The sequence below is a fragment of the Schistosoma haematobium genome, chromosome ZW, assembly GCF_000699445.3.
Source record: "Schistosoma haematobium chromosome ZW, whole genome shotgun sequence".
Classification (NCBI taxonomy): Eukaryota; Metazoa; Platyhelminthes; class Trematoda; order Strigeidida; family Schistosomatidae; genus Schistosoma; species Schistosoma haematobium.
This window is the reverse complement of record NC_067195.1, coordinates 4,391,052-4,409,914: the sequence shown is the minus strand read 5'-3', so window position 1 is coordinate 4,409,914 and position 18,863 is coordinate 4,391,052. Positions and strand designations below refer to the sequence as shown.

The 18,863-nt window shown below is 34.2% G+C and overlaps 1 protein-coding gene across 2 annotated transcripts in view; it reads right to left on the bottom strand.

Annotated features, from left to right (window-relative positions):
• MS3_00002623 (uncharacterized protein) overlaps positions 1-18,863 on the bottom strand; it is a gene marked incomplete at its 5' end in the record, with an annotated part of 131,420 nt that overhangs the window by 30,931 nt on the left and 81,626 nt on the right. Inside the window, 2 exons of one of the 2 annotated variants that reach the window (XM_051210228.1) lie at positions 9,171-9,204; positions 11,804-11,870. In XM_051210228.1, coding sequence (XP_051070198.1) covers positions 9,171-9,204; positions 11,804-11,822 — 53 coding nt within the window. The remainder of the gene's footprint in view (positions 1-9,170; positions 9,205-11,803; positions 11,871-18,863) is intronic. The other variant, XM_012936287.3, reaches the window with a different exon arrangement.

Sequence of the window (18,863 nt, the reverse complement as noted above, 5' to 3'; positions counted from 1 at the left end):
TTTACTGCTACTACTACTACTACTACTACTACTACTACTACTACTACTACTACTACTACTACTACTACTACTACTACTACTACTACTACTACTACGACTACTACAACCGTGGTGTGTGCTACTGATGTCGATAGATATAAGTAGTAAGTATCATCAGTTAAATGTGAAATACCTGGCAGCAGAAGGTTAAGAAGATCAAAGAAATGAGAAGGAGAACGCAGGAATGATTGATGTGGAAATGAAAGAACAATGAAGTCTAGGACGATTGATTGACGTTTTACATATGAAGTATTTACTGTGTGATTCTCAGAGTTGACTAAGAGATTCTATGATTTTGTGTTCAAATACATTTGGTTGTCCCGACTTGTGTTCTCGTTCATTACACTACTACTACTACTACTACTACTACTACTACTACTACTACTACTTCTACTACTACTACTACTACTACTAGATAACAGTCCATATGAAATCTTTATGATTCGATACTAAGTAACTGTTATTCACTGTATTAAATTTATCTGTATAGAAATAATATTTTAGGTATTTAAAATATAGAATATTGGGTTAATTGTTCTATTGATAAATTAAAGTTTCAAGCATAGAGTTCCCTTCATTGCTATGAAGAGAACAAAAGAAGAGTGTGGTGTAGAATAATATGAAATCATTTCATTTAATTAAGTGCTTATCAGCTATTTACAACCTGAAATATCTAAAATCGGAGTTAAATGTACGAATTCCGGTAACTCCAGCTATGTGTAAGAGATGGGAACGAACTCCGTTGGGAAATGATGGAGGTATACGATAAATCACTCGAAATGATTTCGATTTATCTACATTTTACGCAGTCAATCTTGCGCTGACTCTCTCGAGTCGACCAAATGAAGGATAAATTACCTCAGTTGGCCTCCACAATGTGAATTTACAAATTCAGCTTCTCCTGTGGAGATAGCTATATCGGGCATACTACCAGACAACTTAACCGACGGATAAGTGAACATCTACCAGCACGGTTTATGAAGGGCCAGATAAAAAAAATACTTGGTTCTACCTTGACACATCTAATTGATAGCGATCATAATGCAGATAAATCGAAATTATTTCGAGTGATCTATCGTATACCTTCATCATTTCTCAACGGAGTTCGTTCCCGTCTCTTACATATATCTAAAATCAACGTTATCACAGATATTGACATACATATAGTAAATACATAGGTGATCAAAGATAAATATATGTATCATGATGTAGCATAAATTCCAATAACATTGTTAGTAAGGTCATTAAAAAATTGTTTGTTACCCATAAATAAAAAAAGTTTGAGAGGGAAAGTTCCAGAACATTGAACTAGCGATTAAAACTCATGGAGTTAGCAAACATTAGATTATTATGTAATCAAGTAACTGAAAACAGATTAATAGTAATCAAGAATGATATGAATGGTAGTCAGTCAATTCGAATCAGTTGCTTTACACTGATTCAAATGTATCTGTTAAAACAATTACATTGGTGAACAGAAAAAGAGGCCAAAATTCAAATCAAAAGCACACAGTATTGCCATTTTGAGACATCTCCGTGTTACAGAATATTAGGTGGATGCACTAAAATCTTTCAAGATAATAAATAAACAATCAAATTCAAATCTTTTGAAATATACTGAAGTTATAGAGACCAAACTTCTAAAACGATAATGTGTCTAAAAAGAAACGGTAAACAATCTTTACCCTAGTTACATCAAATCCTTTTTATTGCATCATTTATTATTTCAACTCTTTCTCATGTTTGTTCATATCATTGTTACATACATCTCTAATCACATTTGAAATGAATTCTGTACCAATCTTCAGTTGTTTTTTAATCTCTTCTATAGTTTCAAATATGAGTATGATAAAAGATATATATACTTGGTGTTGTTGTTATTTAGGACTACAATTGATCAGTCTCATGTTGGCATATGTGCATCCTGTGCAGATTGCTTCGATATAGCTTTACGTCACAAGCTTTTAAACAAAGTTGAATAGTGACTATCAGTGGAATCTAGTTTGACTCGTGTTTCGTCCTATTTGAGACTGGTCAGCTGGATGTACCTGCATCTTAGAATTGATGGCGTTTGAAGTGAACGGTATTGATTTCGAATTCCGAAGTGAATATGAACTCTAAGATGCAGATATATCTAATTGACCAGTCCCAAAATAGGATAAAACGCGCGTCAAACTGAATTCCATCACTAGTCACTATATATCTTTGCTTTTAAAATATGTATTTAGCCTAATTTAATTACATCAACTTTTTAGAAAGAGTTCGTACTCTTTTTTCAAACTTGTTACAATTTCAATCAATAATTAATCAGTTATAAACATATCTATGTACATATAAATGATGTACTTTTATACGGTAGTAATGATTTATAAAGTTACATTTGTTGTTGCTGTTATGGTGGTGGTGGTGGTCAAATCACTGTACACACACAAAAAAAATCGGCATACAATCTCTTGGCGGTAATTTGATTTCAATGAAATATATGTTGTAACGATTAAAAATTGATTTAAACAGGTCTTTCTAGTTTATTCATTCTTTTCTCTTTTTTCTTTTTTCCTTTTTTCTTTCTTTTTCTTGAAAGTTGATTCTTTCTCTTTTTTTAGTTTTTTTTATAAACTAAAAGAGATAACAACATTATCATGGTAATACGTTTTTTTGTTGTTGTTAGATCTTCCTAACATGAAAAATTCATTCTAGAAAATGAGTGAATAATTTTTTTTGTATTTTATTATTTAATGGTGGAAAAAAAGTAGGGGTTTTTCTTTTTTTGATTGATCTATAACACGTTAATTAGTTGCCATGAATATGTATTTATAGTTGAAGAGGAGACTAAGAAAAGATGATAAAAGTAGAATAAATATACTTAACGGAAATTATCGAACTGTATCACGAAGCAAGCCTTAACTTGGAATCTTGAGAGGAAATGGAAAAGTGGAAGGCTAAAGAATATATTATGTCAGGAAATCGAAACATACATGAAAAGGATGAATAACAACTGGTAAGGATTGCCCAGAACAGAATTGGATGGAAAGTACTGGTGAGCAGCTTATGCTCCTCCACGAGGAATACCAGACGTAAGTAAGCAAGTAAGTGAGTAAGTATAGATTTCCTGAAATAATGAAGATTTCTCTTAGATATTTAAGATCAGAATTTGTGCGATGATAATCGATATACTGACTATTGGTTTAGAATGTGTAAGTTTTCTTATTTATAAACAAAAAGACAAATGAATTCATAAGTATCACTATTAAGGTTGGAATTGATGGATTTAGTTACTTTGAAGAAGTGGCCTAAATTAAGTGACAAGATATAACGGGATATAACAAGAAAAGTTTATCTCAATAGGTTAGATCATGAGTCAACTGTAGATAGACCACCATGAAAAACCTGGAAGCACTGGACGGCCGTTTTATCCTGTTGTGGGATACCTCAGCGGTGCGTGTTCACGATCTCACCTCGCGAGATTCGAACCCAGAACCTATCACTCTCGTGCGTGAACGCTTAACCTCTAGACCACTGAGACGTTACTCAATGGTGTTGATATCTAACTTCAACCAATTCACAAAATTGAGTGACATATCCACCACTGTCTACAGTATATATATTTAAAAAAATTGTAATAGTGATTTGCAGTTCAGAGATCAAACATCAAACTTTATTAGATAAATCAATTCGCATAGAAAGGAATCAAATTTATTGATGTTAAGTATAACGAAGTTGTTCAACAACAGTATCCTGGAATAGATATCAATGAACTAGTAGCCAACTAATGGGCAGTTAAGTATCTAACAAAATTCAGATTTGAAAAAGCAAAAAAATTTAAATACATTAGGATGAGATGTGTGGTATATGCTACGTATGTCGACAGACATAACGTATCGAAAGCTATAAAATGACTTGAACATTACCAGGGAAAATTCAAGATCACGCTAAATTGTACACATAAGGTGGGTCTGAATTTTGGAATATTCAAGACGTCTACAAACTTAATAATTCAACCTGAACTATATATATACAACGTTTTCAAAGCTGTATTGATGTCAATTCTATGCTCCGTTTCGATTATTTGTTTTGATATCTATGAATATTGTTTTCTACTTCTCACGCTTATTGGAGTACTTGACACTAACTGATTTCGAAGCCATATAGGAAGATGATCCATAGCCCTGGAATGAATTGTTCAATTACTCCTCCCTACGTGTGTATGTCCAAACAAACAGATGAATTGGTAAATACGATGAGATGTGACATGATCGTTTGTGCAGTGTCTAGGCGTATGTAGATACATGGACTTAGTCATTCCAGTGACAATCAATTTAGCAGTGTGATATATTCTCTCCATAGATGATTTAAGTCTCTATCTTAAAATCATACCATCTGGTTCACCTTCGAATGGTAGAATGATACAAATACTTTTCTTCGCAGAGGTTTTGGCATTGACTAACTTTTGCACCTATTTATAATCTTTAGTGGATAACCGTTTGATATCAGTGTATCGGTCACCAGTTTCATATTTTTTAATATATCTATCGAACATATTCTTTGATTACTGCTGAAGGGGCACTTTATCTAGCGTTGTTTGAGTCCGAAATGTATAACGCGAATATATCCTACTTTTCAAATCGACTGTGTCTTCTCATCGTTCTATGAAATTGTATAAAAGAGATTAATTGCTTTACGATAGGATGAATTAATGTCGTAGATTGATTCAAGCTAGGCATTAACACTGTTAGATGCCGTTTCAATTGTCTAGAGGCTAAGCGTTCACAAGTGAAACTAAAGGTCCTGGGCTCGAGTCCTGAATGGGGTATCGTGAATGTTCACTTCTGAGGAATCCTATACTAGAACGAAATGGTCGTTCGGTGCTTCAACCTTTTCAATGATGGTCTAAAATTGGCTTGTTTGCGATCGCAATGGTAATAACTTGTACATTTCTAATCAACTACATCTAAAATTGTATGATTGAAATTGTAAACATCTCATTACTCTTTTGACTATTTTATCCAACTCATTAAGGCTCTTGCCAGTTGATGTGACAGATATATTAAACTTTGGTATTCATTAACTGATCAGTTTGGAAAGCGGTTGCTATTACCTTTTTTAGTACAATGATTAAATGATAGTAGTGAAAAGTGAACAACAGCCTACTGTGAGAGAGAACAAACCAACTTGAACTTGAAGAGAAAATTATGAAAAAACATTGAAAATGGATAGGACTAATATTGAGGAAATCATCAAACTGTATCATGAAGCATGCGCTAACTTGGAATCTTGAAGGGAAACAAACAACAGGAAAGTCAAAGAACATACTGAGCCGAGAATTGGTTGCAGACATGAGTTGGATGAATAGCCACTGGAAACAACTAGAAAGAGTTGCCAAGGACAGAGTTCAATGAAGAATGCTGATGAGCTGCCTACTATTTATTATTTAGACACATAAACATTGGTACAAGGAGTCACCAAATACATATGCGCCACATAAATCATTCAATTTATGTGGGGTCTGGGATACTGACCGGGTGCCCAGAAAGAAGCAAGTGGTTTTCTTAGTGTGGCCATACTCGGAGTCTTCGACCTAAAGGTCTGATCCACAAGGCAGTAGTCCCATGACAGCCGGTGACCAACAATAGATTCATACGCCATTCGTTCCTTCAGGATCGTCCAGTCCATATGCATCATTAGTATGGAATGAGGGTTTTTCAACTCCCCTAGGTGGATCCTCCGTATCCACCAACCCGGTTAAAGCGCCAGACATTCACTATTCATCCTCTCAATTTCGTAAACAACACCCCCACTGCGAGCAGCCTATACTCTTTCATGAGGATTAACAGGCGTCAATAGTAATGAAAAAGGTGATTATGTTTTTTTTTATATGAGGCAATGGCTGAACAATCACAAACTGTAATAGAAAAAAAGAAAAGCTATCCCAGTTTATGATGAATACTGTTTATAAATCTTTATATCATAAACTATTATTCTTGTTAATGAACTATGTTATCTTAAGATTAAGGTCGATAAGTATGATGTATAGATTACCATTATTATACCTACATGTTAAGCCATACATTTATTGATAATAATAGTAATAATAATAATAATGAAGAAGAAGAACCTTCTTGCTTACGTACATCGATTACAAAATTGGTGTTTTAAAGAAACACTATATAGAAGGGTAAAATAAACTTACTGCTAAGTATATCTGTTATACAATGTAATAGGATTACTATTATTATCATTATTATTATCGCTACACCTTGCCTTTAATATATACACCAGTTTATTTAATCATATAACAGGTAGCCATTGGTTGTACTATCAAAACAGAGGTAATAATAATAATAATAATAATAATAATAATAATAATGGGTACCATATGTATCCATTTAGTGAAGAAACAACTTCTCATTTATCGTTTTTTTCTTCTTATTATCTTATTATAAAATCATTTACTGTACTGTTATATTGAATAAAACATTCAATATAGCGTCTATACATGTGATTTACGTAACATAATAAATTACGTATATATACATATGTAATATGAAGTGCACATTTATATCTAAGTATATACTATCATGGCGACTAGATTGCTAAAGGAATCAATAAGTAGGCAAGTTATTTCATATCATAAACATCCCTCTCTCTCTTTTCTTTTTGTTTTTTTGATCTTTTACAATAATTTACTTTATAGAAGTAAAGTGTTTTGTTCATAGAAGAAATATGTTTTAAATGATGGCCAAATGTAATTGAAGTTATATTTGACATAAGTATAAATGATGATGATAATGATAATGATTATGCTACAACCGGATCTGTTGTACGATATCAACTCACTGAAGACAATGGTGTTCAGTGGAGCGACTTTGTGGATTGGTTGAAGTTAGACATTAACACCATTGGATACCGGCCAGCTCAGTGGTCTAGTCGGTTAAGCGCCATGACGCGAGACTGATAGGTCATGGGTTCGAATCTCGCGGGTTGCGGTATCATGGATGCGCATTGTTGAGAAGTCCCATACTAGGACGAGACGGCCGTCCAGTGCCTCCAGGTTTTCTATGGTGGTCTAGCTTCAATTGAATTATGATTTCACTCAGTGAAATTTCTAAAATGGTCAGTTTATCACTGTTGAGTTGTGATTATATTTCATTTCAAAATGCATAATACTAATTCTAAATTTTCATTGATTAGTACAAAGCTGAATTTTAGTTTAATGAAATTCATAGAGGAAAAAGCTTGTTTACCGATCTAAATTGACTATGAAATATAAAAATTTCAAGCCCATAGATTTCTAAATAATGGAGAGTATCATATCAATAACAAGATAGCTTACTCACTTTCACCATTACGCGTCATTTTGTTTTGTTTCGTATTTCCGATCAACGATTATATGAAATATACGTATTCATAAATCCATTCTCTTATTTCACTTATTTAATTCCGTCAAAGCGAGTTAGCTCGATAATTGTGTGCAAGGATTGGCTATATGTCTATTTCAATCACAAGCAGCAATTAATATACGATCAAACTGTAGTCAGATTTAGGGCCATTATACTACATTACGTTGTAACCGATTAATAAGTAATAAGGTTATTATCGAAGAAAATAATAGTTTGGAAAACGAATTTTAAAATATTAAACCATTGAATTCGTATATAATTCATCATTTAAGCTGACATCATGAATCGATTGATGTTAGATCATCATTGAAAACGTGAAAGCACTGGACAGTCGTTTCCTCCTGTTGTGGGACTCTTCGGCAGTGCGCATCCACGATCCCGCTAGTGGGATTGGAATCCGTGGCCTTCAGTTTCGTGCGCGGACGCTTAACCTTCTAGACCAACAGCCCGATGTCCGACTTCAAGTGGATCGTAGGACTGATTATTATTGAAATATACATAACGTCAATCCTCATAGAAAATTATACACTTAAGTCATGTTGGTGAATAACGGAATTAAATAATTCAAATACGAGAATGGATTCTTGAATATGTATATTTTCTACAATCATTGATTTGAACAGACGATCAGAAGGACAAAACAAAGAGAAGAGAGTGAGGCAAAATAACGCGTGATGGAGAATACGATTAAACCAACTCACTTTAATAAAGCGTGACTCAATATTTATAGTCAAACAAAAGTAAATTACAGATATGTGATGAATCAACGGACGCATTCCTACAATTGAAGAACATATGGAATTCAAAACAACTGTCTGTCAACTAATACCAAAATCACAATCTTCAATACGAACGTCAAGACAGTTAGTTTTATTGTACGGAGCTGAAACTTGGAGGACTACTACAAGTATTTATAAACGGTTGTCTTCGCAAGATACTGAACATCCATTGGTCGGATACCATCAGCAACTACCTACTGTGGGAGAGAACAAACCAGCTTCTAGATGAAGAGGAAATTAGGAAAAGACGATGGAAATGGATAGGACATACATTACGCAAATCACCAAACTACATCACGAAGCAAGAACTAACTTAGAATCGTGAAGGGAAACAGAAAAGAGGAAGGTCGAAGAATGTGCTACACCGATAATTGGAAGCAGACATGAAAAGAATGAATAAAATCTGAAAAGAGCTGGAAAGGATTGCCCAGGACAGGGTTGAATAGAAAGTGCTGGTAGGTGGCCTATGCTCCTCCGTAAGGAGTACCAGGCGTAAGTAAGTAAGTGAGTGTGTGATGGATAGGATAAGCAATGCACACACACACATACACTTACATAAAACCAGTCAAAGTTGATAAGCGAATAATTAAGAAAGTGAAAATGTGAATCAAGAAGAATGAATAAATTTACCCCTCCGTAAGCTCAAATAACCTATGTGAGTTTAGCATAGCAACTAACACTATCATTTAATAATAATAATTAAATCACAAGCATATTTTCATTACACTGACTAAAACATGCTAAATTAAGCTTTAAAAACAAACAAAAAAAATGCATTCTGCATGCACCCATACACAAAAATCTAATGGGAATTTCATAATAAATGAAAACATCTCACTCTCTCACTCTCTCTCTCTTGCTCTCGCTTTTTTTCTCTTTTTTTATAGCGGCTTAATTAATTTAAACCTTATTAAGCATACTTATTAAGCATAGAATAAGTAATATATAACACTACCTCACAATGTTCACCCAAATATTGTGGATCACATCTAAATTAAAATGTCAATATAAATGAAATAAATGATTATTTTAAAGAAAAGAAAAAAAAAAGGAATTTTATTTTCCTAAAATTAAAAAAAAATAAAAGTGATTAAGCTTGTTGATTGTGGGGTTGGGGTTGTTTGTTTGTTTGTATTCGATTGGTGATTTGTGTAAACAATTAAATATACACTGAAGTGTTGTTTTTTTGGAGAAATGAAATAAAATACTACTTATAAACTGAAAATAATTGTATTATTAACAATGATGAATAGTGATTAGTAGGGGAATCTAGTTTGATGTGTTTCGTCCTATTTTGAGGCTCATCAGATGGATGTACCTGTATTTCAGAGTTTAAATTCACTTTGGAACTCGAATCCAGTACCGTTTGCTTTAAATATCATTGCGTTCAATATTTAGCTACTGAGTTTTGATAGGCACCTGTTTGTGCAATGAGGTGAAGTTTGAATTCACTTAGTATTATTAATTTGAATCTTCCTATTGATGTTTAGGAAGCAAGCCGTACTGAGTTTGAGTCCCGGAGTCAAAAAAAATCTAGGATGCAGATACATCCAGCTGATGAGTCCTATATAGGACGAAATGCGCATCCTGGATTACACTGCTAGCCGACATCCATCTTTGCTTATGATATACAGTATTGTTGCTGAATACTTTCTGGAGTAGAATTATCCTAGCATGTACATAATTTGAAAATCTATTTGGAAGCCAAAAGAATTGGAAATTTATATATTTTTTACCATGATTTTCAACTATAAGCTTCTTGTGTACAGATTATAGTGTTTTCAAATAGCTAACACACAGGTTATCATATCTTTATATGTATGTCATTCTAGAACTATCATACATCAAGTATACACTATTGTAAGCCTTGAATAATTTAAGAATAATATGTATATACTCATAAAGTCATTATCATTTGCTTCCTGAACGTCTTTAAACAGAGATATTTTGTAATTGCTGCTATGACCGTTTAATTAACTCTTCAACGAAACTTTTGTTTTTTATCGACTTTTTACTTTTACACAGCTTTCAGAGGTGTGTTATCAGTCTTATGAACATTATGAATTTGTATACAGTCATTGCTCCAATCACTATGAAGAATATTGATTACGTAATTCATAGATTTTTCATATTCGAACAGATAGGATGTGGCTAGCGGTGGAGTCTAGGATCCAGGTTTCATCCTATTTAGGACTCATCACCCAAGTATTCCTTTATTCAAGAATTGCTATCTACTGTGTGATTCAAATAATAACGCACTATCTACTTAACTAATCAAGCGACGAATATAAGGTGTATATATATATCAAATAAGAATGATCCTAAATTCAGTCTAATTATCAACAACTGAATGATCCAGACCACTAGAAAAATGATTACTCCTCCTGGTGTCCCTCTGGAGTTACTGCCGGTCTCAAGCCCGAATAAAGAAGGAGAGTTAGGCACATAATTAGTGACTTCATCTCGTAGAAAACTAACTCGCAGGAAAAAAATCGCTTTAAACCATTTAAAATTCTGCCCTAAGAGTTAAAAGTTCTTCATTTAAAAGAGTTATGATGTCTCATAATGAAAGCCGAATTCCTTCAGTAATCACAAGGCTTATACCCTTTCTAACAACTAAAGCAACCACTTATTTAGATACATAGAATTAGAAAATAAAAATGACTGTTTAATGTTATTTATTGAAATCATGAGTTAGTTGAAACTAACCCACCATGGAAGACCTGGAAGCACTGGACGGCCGTTTCGTCCAAGTATGAGACTCCTCAACAGTGCGCATCCATGATACCGCGACCCGCGAGATTCGAACCCAGAACCTATCAGTCTCGCGTCAGGCGCTTAACCAACTAGACCACTGAGCTGGCCGACATCTAACGGTGTTAATGTTCAACTTCAACCAATCCACGAAGTTGCACGACCGTATATCATTGTCTTTAGTGAATTGATATCTCACAACAGACCTGGTTGAACTCCACTGGTAACGGCTCCTCACTAGAACTCCAGGAGTATTTCTTGAAGTCAGTCACAAGTGAGAAGATGATTATTATCAGAAGGGGTTTTGTGGAGTTTTTAGAAATTTCATTGATTGAAATCATGAGTCAAGTGAAGCTAGACCACCATAAAATACCTAGAAGCACTGCATGGCCGTTTCATTCCATTGTGGGACTCCTCATCAGTGAGCATCCGTGATTCCGCACCCTGCGAGATTCGAACCCAGTTGGTTAGGCGCCTGGTGCGAGATTGATAAGTCCTGGGCTCGAATCTCGTGGGGTGCGGGATCGCGGATGTGCACTGCTGAGTAGTCCCATACCGGGACGAACCGGCCGTCCAGTGCTTCCAGATTTTTATAGTTGTCTAGCTTCAATTGACTCATGATTTCAATCAGTGAAATGATATAGAATCATTAATATATGCAAAAATCGATCATATTTAATCAATCATTCTTTTTTTTATTCAACTTAAGTTAGGCTAATAACCTTTTCTTCTATTTCTATTGACTTATACTTAACAATATATAATTAACATTCCCATAAACTTTTAAATATTGTTTCAGAAACATGGGTATTTTTTTCTTTTTCAACTACTTACCTGCAATATGGTTTCCCATCTATGATGTAACAATGTCCTCGATGACAATAATTATGACAAGGATGTACTAAAAAGAAGAGAATCGAAAAAAAAAACATTAACTACATAAGTTACATGAAGATTTTTTTATATTGATGACAGAATATAAAATAGATAGGGGGGGAAAGGGGGACCTATGGAAAAACAACGAATATATATATATATATATATATATGTTTTACATAAATGTAAGTACATTAGAATTTGTTTTATTTTATTAAAACATATGAGAAATTATTCAACCATAAAATGATATGTTATACTGTTAATTTATGGGAAATCATTCATTCTATAATTGACGCCATTTATATACAACTTAGAAACTATTTTATTTAAAGCATGAATATGTGAATAGTTTAGCGCCATTTCAATTTATGTGAAATTTTTTGAAAAAAAACCGAGATGAAAATGTGATAAACATCATTTGAGTTTATATAAAATAATGTAGTTCATCACTTATATATATATATATATATATCTTGCGATGCGGGATCATGAATGCGCACTACTGAGGAGTCCTACAATAGGACGAAACGACCGTCTAGTATTTTGAGGTTTTTCACGGTGATTTAGATTCGATTGACTCATGATCTCAACCATTGAAAATGTATGTTGTAGTGTCGGTTATTATGTTAAGCCCATATACCTTATTTTAGCTTTCGGAGTCACATTCTGACCTTGTTAATTATTCGCTTATCAATCTTGACTGTTTTTATATGAGTGCCTAGGTGTGTGTACATTTTTATCCCACTACTCATCACATGTCTGTAACTTATTTTTGTGTAACTATAAATATTGATTAACGCTTGGTTAAATGGGAGTTGGCTTACCAGCCATCTCCACTGTGTGTCGTTTCTCTTCTCCCTACTTCATTCGCTATATATACAAAATATAGGTATTCACAAGTCCATTCTCGTTATTTGATTTATCTAAATCCGTTATTGACTAACGCGATTTAAGTCGATGATTATATACGAGGATAGACGACATATATATTTCAACAACAATCATCATTACGGTTTCCTTGGAGTCAGATCTCCGGCCACAAAAGTGGAGAGCCCTTTCGACAACATCATCCGATATAAATGACAACAAAATTAACGGGCCTCCACAATATATTTCGTCCACTAATGGATTGAAGTCGATCTATGTAGATGAATGAACTTTAACTAAGTGATTGATTGATCAATGAATGATTTTGATAAGTTAAAAGATTATGATTCAATTTCATGTTATTGAATATGCATATATACTATCAAAATGTCTTAAATGAAAGTAGATCTGATTTATAATATCCCCTGGCCTTCACTAGTCACCCATATAGATTTGAAGCAGACACTAACGAATTGCTTAGAAATCATAATGGAATTTAATTGTTCTCAGATTTCATATAAAGTTTGCAAGTACATCAGTCAAAGTCATATAAATGATGAAATTATTTATTTTATGTAAGGAATCTCCATCAATACACTTTGACAATATTAAATCTCAAGTATGTTGGCTTTACATGTAACATACTTCATACTGGAAAATCGTTTGTTAGAATTAATCGAATTTAAACATTAATCCTAATGTTGGCCAGAAGGTAGATCAGTCTACTGGTAAATTAGTTACATAGACTGAATGAAGCAATCGACATTAACATAAGGGATTTAACTGAGTTATGATCAACAGAATTCTGTTGATAGTAGGGAATAAATAACATAGAATTAGTTACAACTCAGTGGCCAATTAGTGTAATGCATTTCAATCCTACATTAGTTCAATACATGAATAGCTGTGTGATAATATTTTTTCAATGTGATTAATCCATATATGACATGGGTGAAGGGTTGAAGAAAGTGTTACTTCATTCAAGTTTACAGATGCACTCAGCTGACAAGTACTGGTCAACAGTTTTTCATTACTTGACATCAGTAAGTCAGCTACAACGTAGAACCAGGCACAAATGTACATCAGTACAAGTTGCCATATCGCATTAGCACAACAAGATAAATACTCGATTCATATAAATAGTCAATTCAATGGTGGTAATGTGTAAATGAAAGGTTGCATATAGGGATATAGTACAGGAAGAAAGAATTAGTTCGTAGAAAAAAAGATATGAAGAGATTTTAATCTCACACTTTAAAGGAAAACAAAGAGCATATATATCTACGCCATTGTGATCGATTCTGAGCCATATCACTCAGAGTCTTTAACCATTGGTTACGATAGTCACGCGGACCCCAACCAAGTAGTCCGTATTTACCAACATGGATCAGACTAGAAGTTAGTGACTTCAAGCACTGATGCCACGTTTTGGTTTAACTGCTCCCAACTTTCTTCCAACCGTCTCCAACACCAGTCAGTAAACGGTGTTCAGACACTTGCACCACGTGGCCCAATCATCTCAGTCGATGAAGAATCAAAACCTCACCAACTGGTTTACCATCATTCCCTAATACCCTGTATCTAACATCACTATTACTTACCCGGTGATCCCAGCAGATGCGAGCGATATTTCTAAGGCATCTGTGGTCAGATACTAGTAGCTTTCGAGTATCTTCTGCCCCTTAATGGCTACGTTTCACAGCCGTAAATTCGAACAGAACGAACTTCCGCGAAGTATACTCGTCCCTTACTTGATAGACGGATATCTCGCCTTCTCCATTGGTGACGTAAGTTGGCAAAAGTCAAGCGAACTTTTCGAATCCATGCTGAGATTTCATCAGACACTAATCCATTAGGGCTGATCAAACTTCCAGTAGCACTCAAGACCACTGTATTCATAATCAACCTCCCTCTTCAATTCCTATTACTTGACATCCCACAACATATAATCCACAATGTTTAAAAACTGATTGTTTAATAACATGAATAATTAGCGAAAAATTGGTAAACAATAATGTATTTGAATTATTCAGAAAAAAGATTGTCAACGGAAAAATCAATATGTTGTCTCATATTGACTGATTGAATATCTTCTTCAAAATCACAGAAATATACTAACCGTTACTAAGAATAGTACAAAGCTAAATAAACATTAAAAAAACAGGTTCAGTCTCCCCTCTACCCCCCCCCCAAAATATCAACATTTCATTACCCCTCCCCAGCACATAAATCAATAAATTTAAATAAGATTCATTTGGAACATATGAAATCAAATTTAATGTTTTGGCAAAATACCAAAGATGTCATAAATATTAACAGTTCGAATTGGGGGTAGAATCTATGAACTGAAGAAGTGCTACTAAACATATAACTACCAGAATTGAAGTTAAAGTCTATAGATTGATGATTATTAGATATAATTGGTTCCTTTCACTAATTTTATGAATGTTAAAACTATATTGTCAGTATAATATGAAAATAATTGATTTTATCTATTGGAAGATATCAACATATGTATGGGATTCCCATCATTGGATGATTATCTTGGATTATAATCATGCTTAAATGTAATATAAGCATTGATTTCATAATTTCAATCCTTCCCTGGTTGGAGAGAGTCATCTCTCCCTCATGAAATGCTCTCACATGGCCGCGTGCATACAACCATTAGCAGAGAAGTCCCACTCACTGTCTTCCCGTGGCATTACTGTTGTTTACGAAACTGAGAGGACGAATAGTGAATGTCCGGCGGTTTAATCAGGTTGGTGGACACGGAGAGTCCATCTAGGGAAGTTGGAAAACCCTGATTCCAAACCAATGGTGCACATGGGCTCCAGGATCCTGAAGGAACAAATGGCGTATGAACCAATTATTGGTCACCAGCTACCATGGGACTGTTTCCTAACGTTGTACCATTTCCTTGTGGATCAAACCTTTAGGTCGAAGGCTTCGGGTATGGCCCTCTAAGTAAACCACCTGTTTCGATTTAGTCACCTGGTCAGTATCCCAGCCCTCATACAAGTCGAATGATTTATATTGCACATACCTATTTAATGCCTCCTTGTACCTATATTGGTGTGTTTAAATAGATGAATAAATAAGTGGAAAATTAATCATTGACTCTTGGTAAATATAAAATTAGATTTCCAAGATGATATATCCAACCGCTAGAACCTTCATGAATCTCCATTCAAAGAGTTAGCACTTCGTTTCAAAGTATGTTAATGAATTGGATAAATTAAACCTATTAATCTGCATGTCGTTCTTAACAAACAACTTAGTTATTATCGATTCTATTTTGGGTCAGAAAAAATGGACAGTAAAGTATTCGACAAGTTTTTGAAAAGTTAAGATAGAATTTATGTTTTATAAATCCAAGAACACTTCATAAAGTAAGTGTAGTGTATTTTTTAATGTCAATATTGTTATCAATTCTAAACCAAGATTTACATAAGATGGTTCATAGTCAAAATTGATTGATCACTGTGTGGTGATCAACGTCATATGTGTCAGATCCTTCTTAATGCAGAATGCGTCGAAGAGCACCAGTTCACTCAAGATTACAGGTATACCTTGCTAACAAGTGCCAAATAGCACGAAACCCGGGTTCAGGGTTCCCTTACGACTACCTTCAACCATCATGTTATGGTTTATAGTCATTTAGACGAAACGGCTGTTCAATACTTTCAGGTTTCCAATGGTGGTCTAACATCAATTGGTACATGATCTCAATCAAAAACATTTAGAAATCGTTGAATTTTATGGTTTTGCATTACGGATTAATTTAAGTTAAACAACCACTGAAGATCATTAAGTATTTCACAGTTGTTTCATCTTAGAATGATTGAACTCTATTGATTACTAATTCTTACTAGAATTTGGAAATGTATCTCCTAAAGACAACAGATGACAGTCGCATGATATCGTTAATTGACTGACGTTGGAAGTATAAAACTGTCTGTGAAAACTTAAGCTCCTCTACTCAGTACCTTAACTCAGATAGGTGTCTTGTTAATTTTAAAATTTCACACAGTTTAATGGTAACAAATCTGAAAGGAAGCTGAAAATATTTTGCAATAGGGTATTATAACTTCACCTAGATAGTAATATTATTGAGAAAGATGTTTGGAATATGATTCACCCATTTCTATAAACTGTCACTTTCAAAACCTATTAATGACAAAGCAGAAATATTTCCATAAGATAGTACGATCAATTGAAATGTATATGAAACAGTATTTCGAGTCTTAGGCTTAGATGATAAAATAAATCATTACTTAATGATTTTGAGTAGTATAACTCAAATAACTTCAAAAATATCATTGCACGTATTCGAACTCCGGAAAATTAAAAGATATTTTATCAAGTTGATCTATGAACAAAGAGCCATGGTCAGTGTAATCCAATCTGTGTCCGGTAGGTACCGACCTCAGACAATGAATGAGTGGTTGAGCAACCATTCATGGAATTAAGATACTAACACCATTGGATGCCGACTCAGTGATCTAGATGTTAACCACTCGCGCATTAGACCGAAGATCGTGGGTTCGAATCCTAAGTGCCAGGTCTTGGATGCACACTGCTGAGGGGTCCCATACTAAGATGAAATGACCGTCCGGTGCTTCCAGGTTTTAAATGGTTGTCTAACATCGACCGTTTGATGACCTCAATAAAAAACTTAACAATCTCCACAACCTCATACTGAAAAAAAACGTTGCTTTATCTGTGAAATGGCACATTAAAATATAGAACATTTGATGGGAAAATAAACCAATGAAATGTTTGTATTGAGGGACGTAGTTATTATTCTATATATCAAAATTGTAGGATATTTTAAATTACTTTTAATTACTCCATTTTTGTGTTGGTTGTCTTGTTTCCCCCTAAGTAGTGAATATTTCCGAACTTTCTAATTCTTAGTAGGTTATCGTCATCACAAACAAATATCAACTGGGAAACTATTGAAAATCAAGGAGTTCGTAACTGTTGCTTCCCTCTTGTTTGATAGATCTCAGAAGAATATACCCATTAACTGACACTAGATAAAGTATGTTATATTCATATCGTAACAAGGACATAATTCTAGACTATTCAACCAAAATACAATATCTTCATTCTACTTTGTTTAAATTAGTGCCACAAGACAAATCAGTACTGTTCCTTTAAACGGAGATTAAAACTACGTTTTAGTATAGTGAGAGGAACTATTAACAGGATGGAAATCTAAGGTGTTTGAATGATAAAATTAATTCTAGGTTAGAAATACTCAATGGGGTCATAAAACAGAAATTTTAAAAAACATGAAATTTAGTCCAAGAATTCAATGGAAACTACTAATCTACTTAACTAGGCAACTGTAGTCAATTTGATGTCATGCTATCCAATATCATCGTAGATCATAAGTTCAAAGACATCACCTAACCATATGACTCAGACCGATTGAATACTATTGCTTGGCCACTCTGACTTAGAAAAATGATAATTTACAGTCTTGTTAATCGATGTGCCTCACCTAAATAACATCTTAATTATAACCTTATCATTATATACTTCATGTATTTATTATTAGCCAACAACACTTATTGACTGCTGGTCCACTATTTCCATCACTTCTTTAATTGTGAAGCCTACTGTAGGAGAGAATAAACTAGCTTCCAGTTGAAGAGGAAATGAGAAAAAGACAATGAAAGTGGATAGGATATACATTACGGAAATTATCAAACTGCATCATAAAGTAAGCCCTAACGTGGAATCTTGAAAGAGAAACGAAAAAGAGGAAAGCCAAAGAACACACGGCTCCAGGAATTGGAAACAGACATGAGAAGAATCAATAACAACTGGAAACAACTGACAAGGATTGCCCATGACAGAGTTGAATGAAGAATGTCAGTGAGCGACCAATACTTCTTCATGAAGGTTTACAGATGTAAGTAATATAAGATAAACTACTAATGAGATTAGATGGTGGTTGGAGGTAGTGACAGGAAACCCTAGACACGGGTTTCGTGCTACTTGGCACTCGTCAGCAAGGTGTACCTGTAATCTTGAGGGAACTGGTACTGCCTGGCGGATTCGATCGCGTGTCACTCAGCTTCACAGTCAGAGACGTCACCACTGAGCTATCCGGGCCGCGACTGACCTCCTGTGG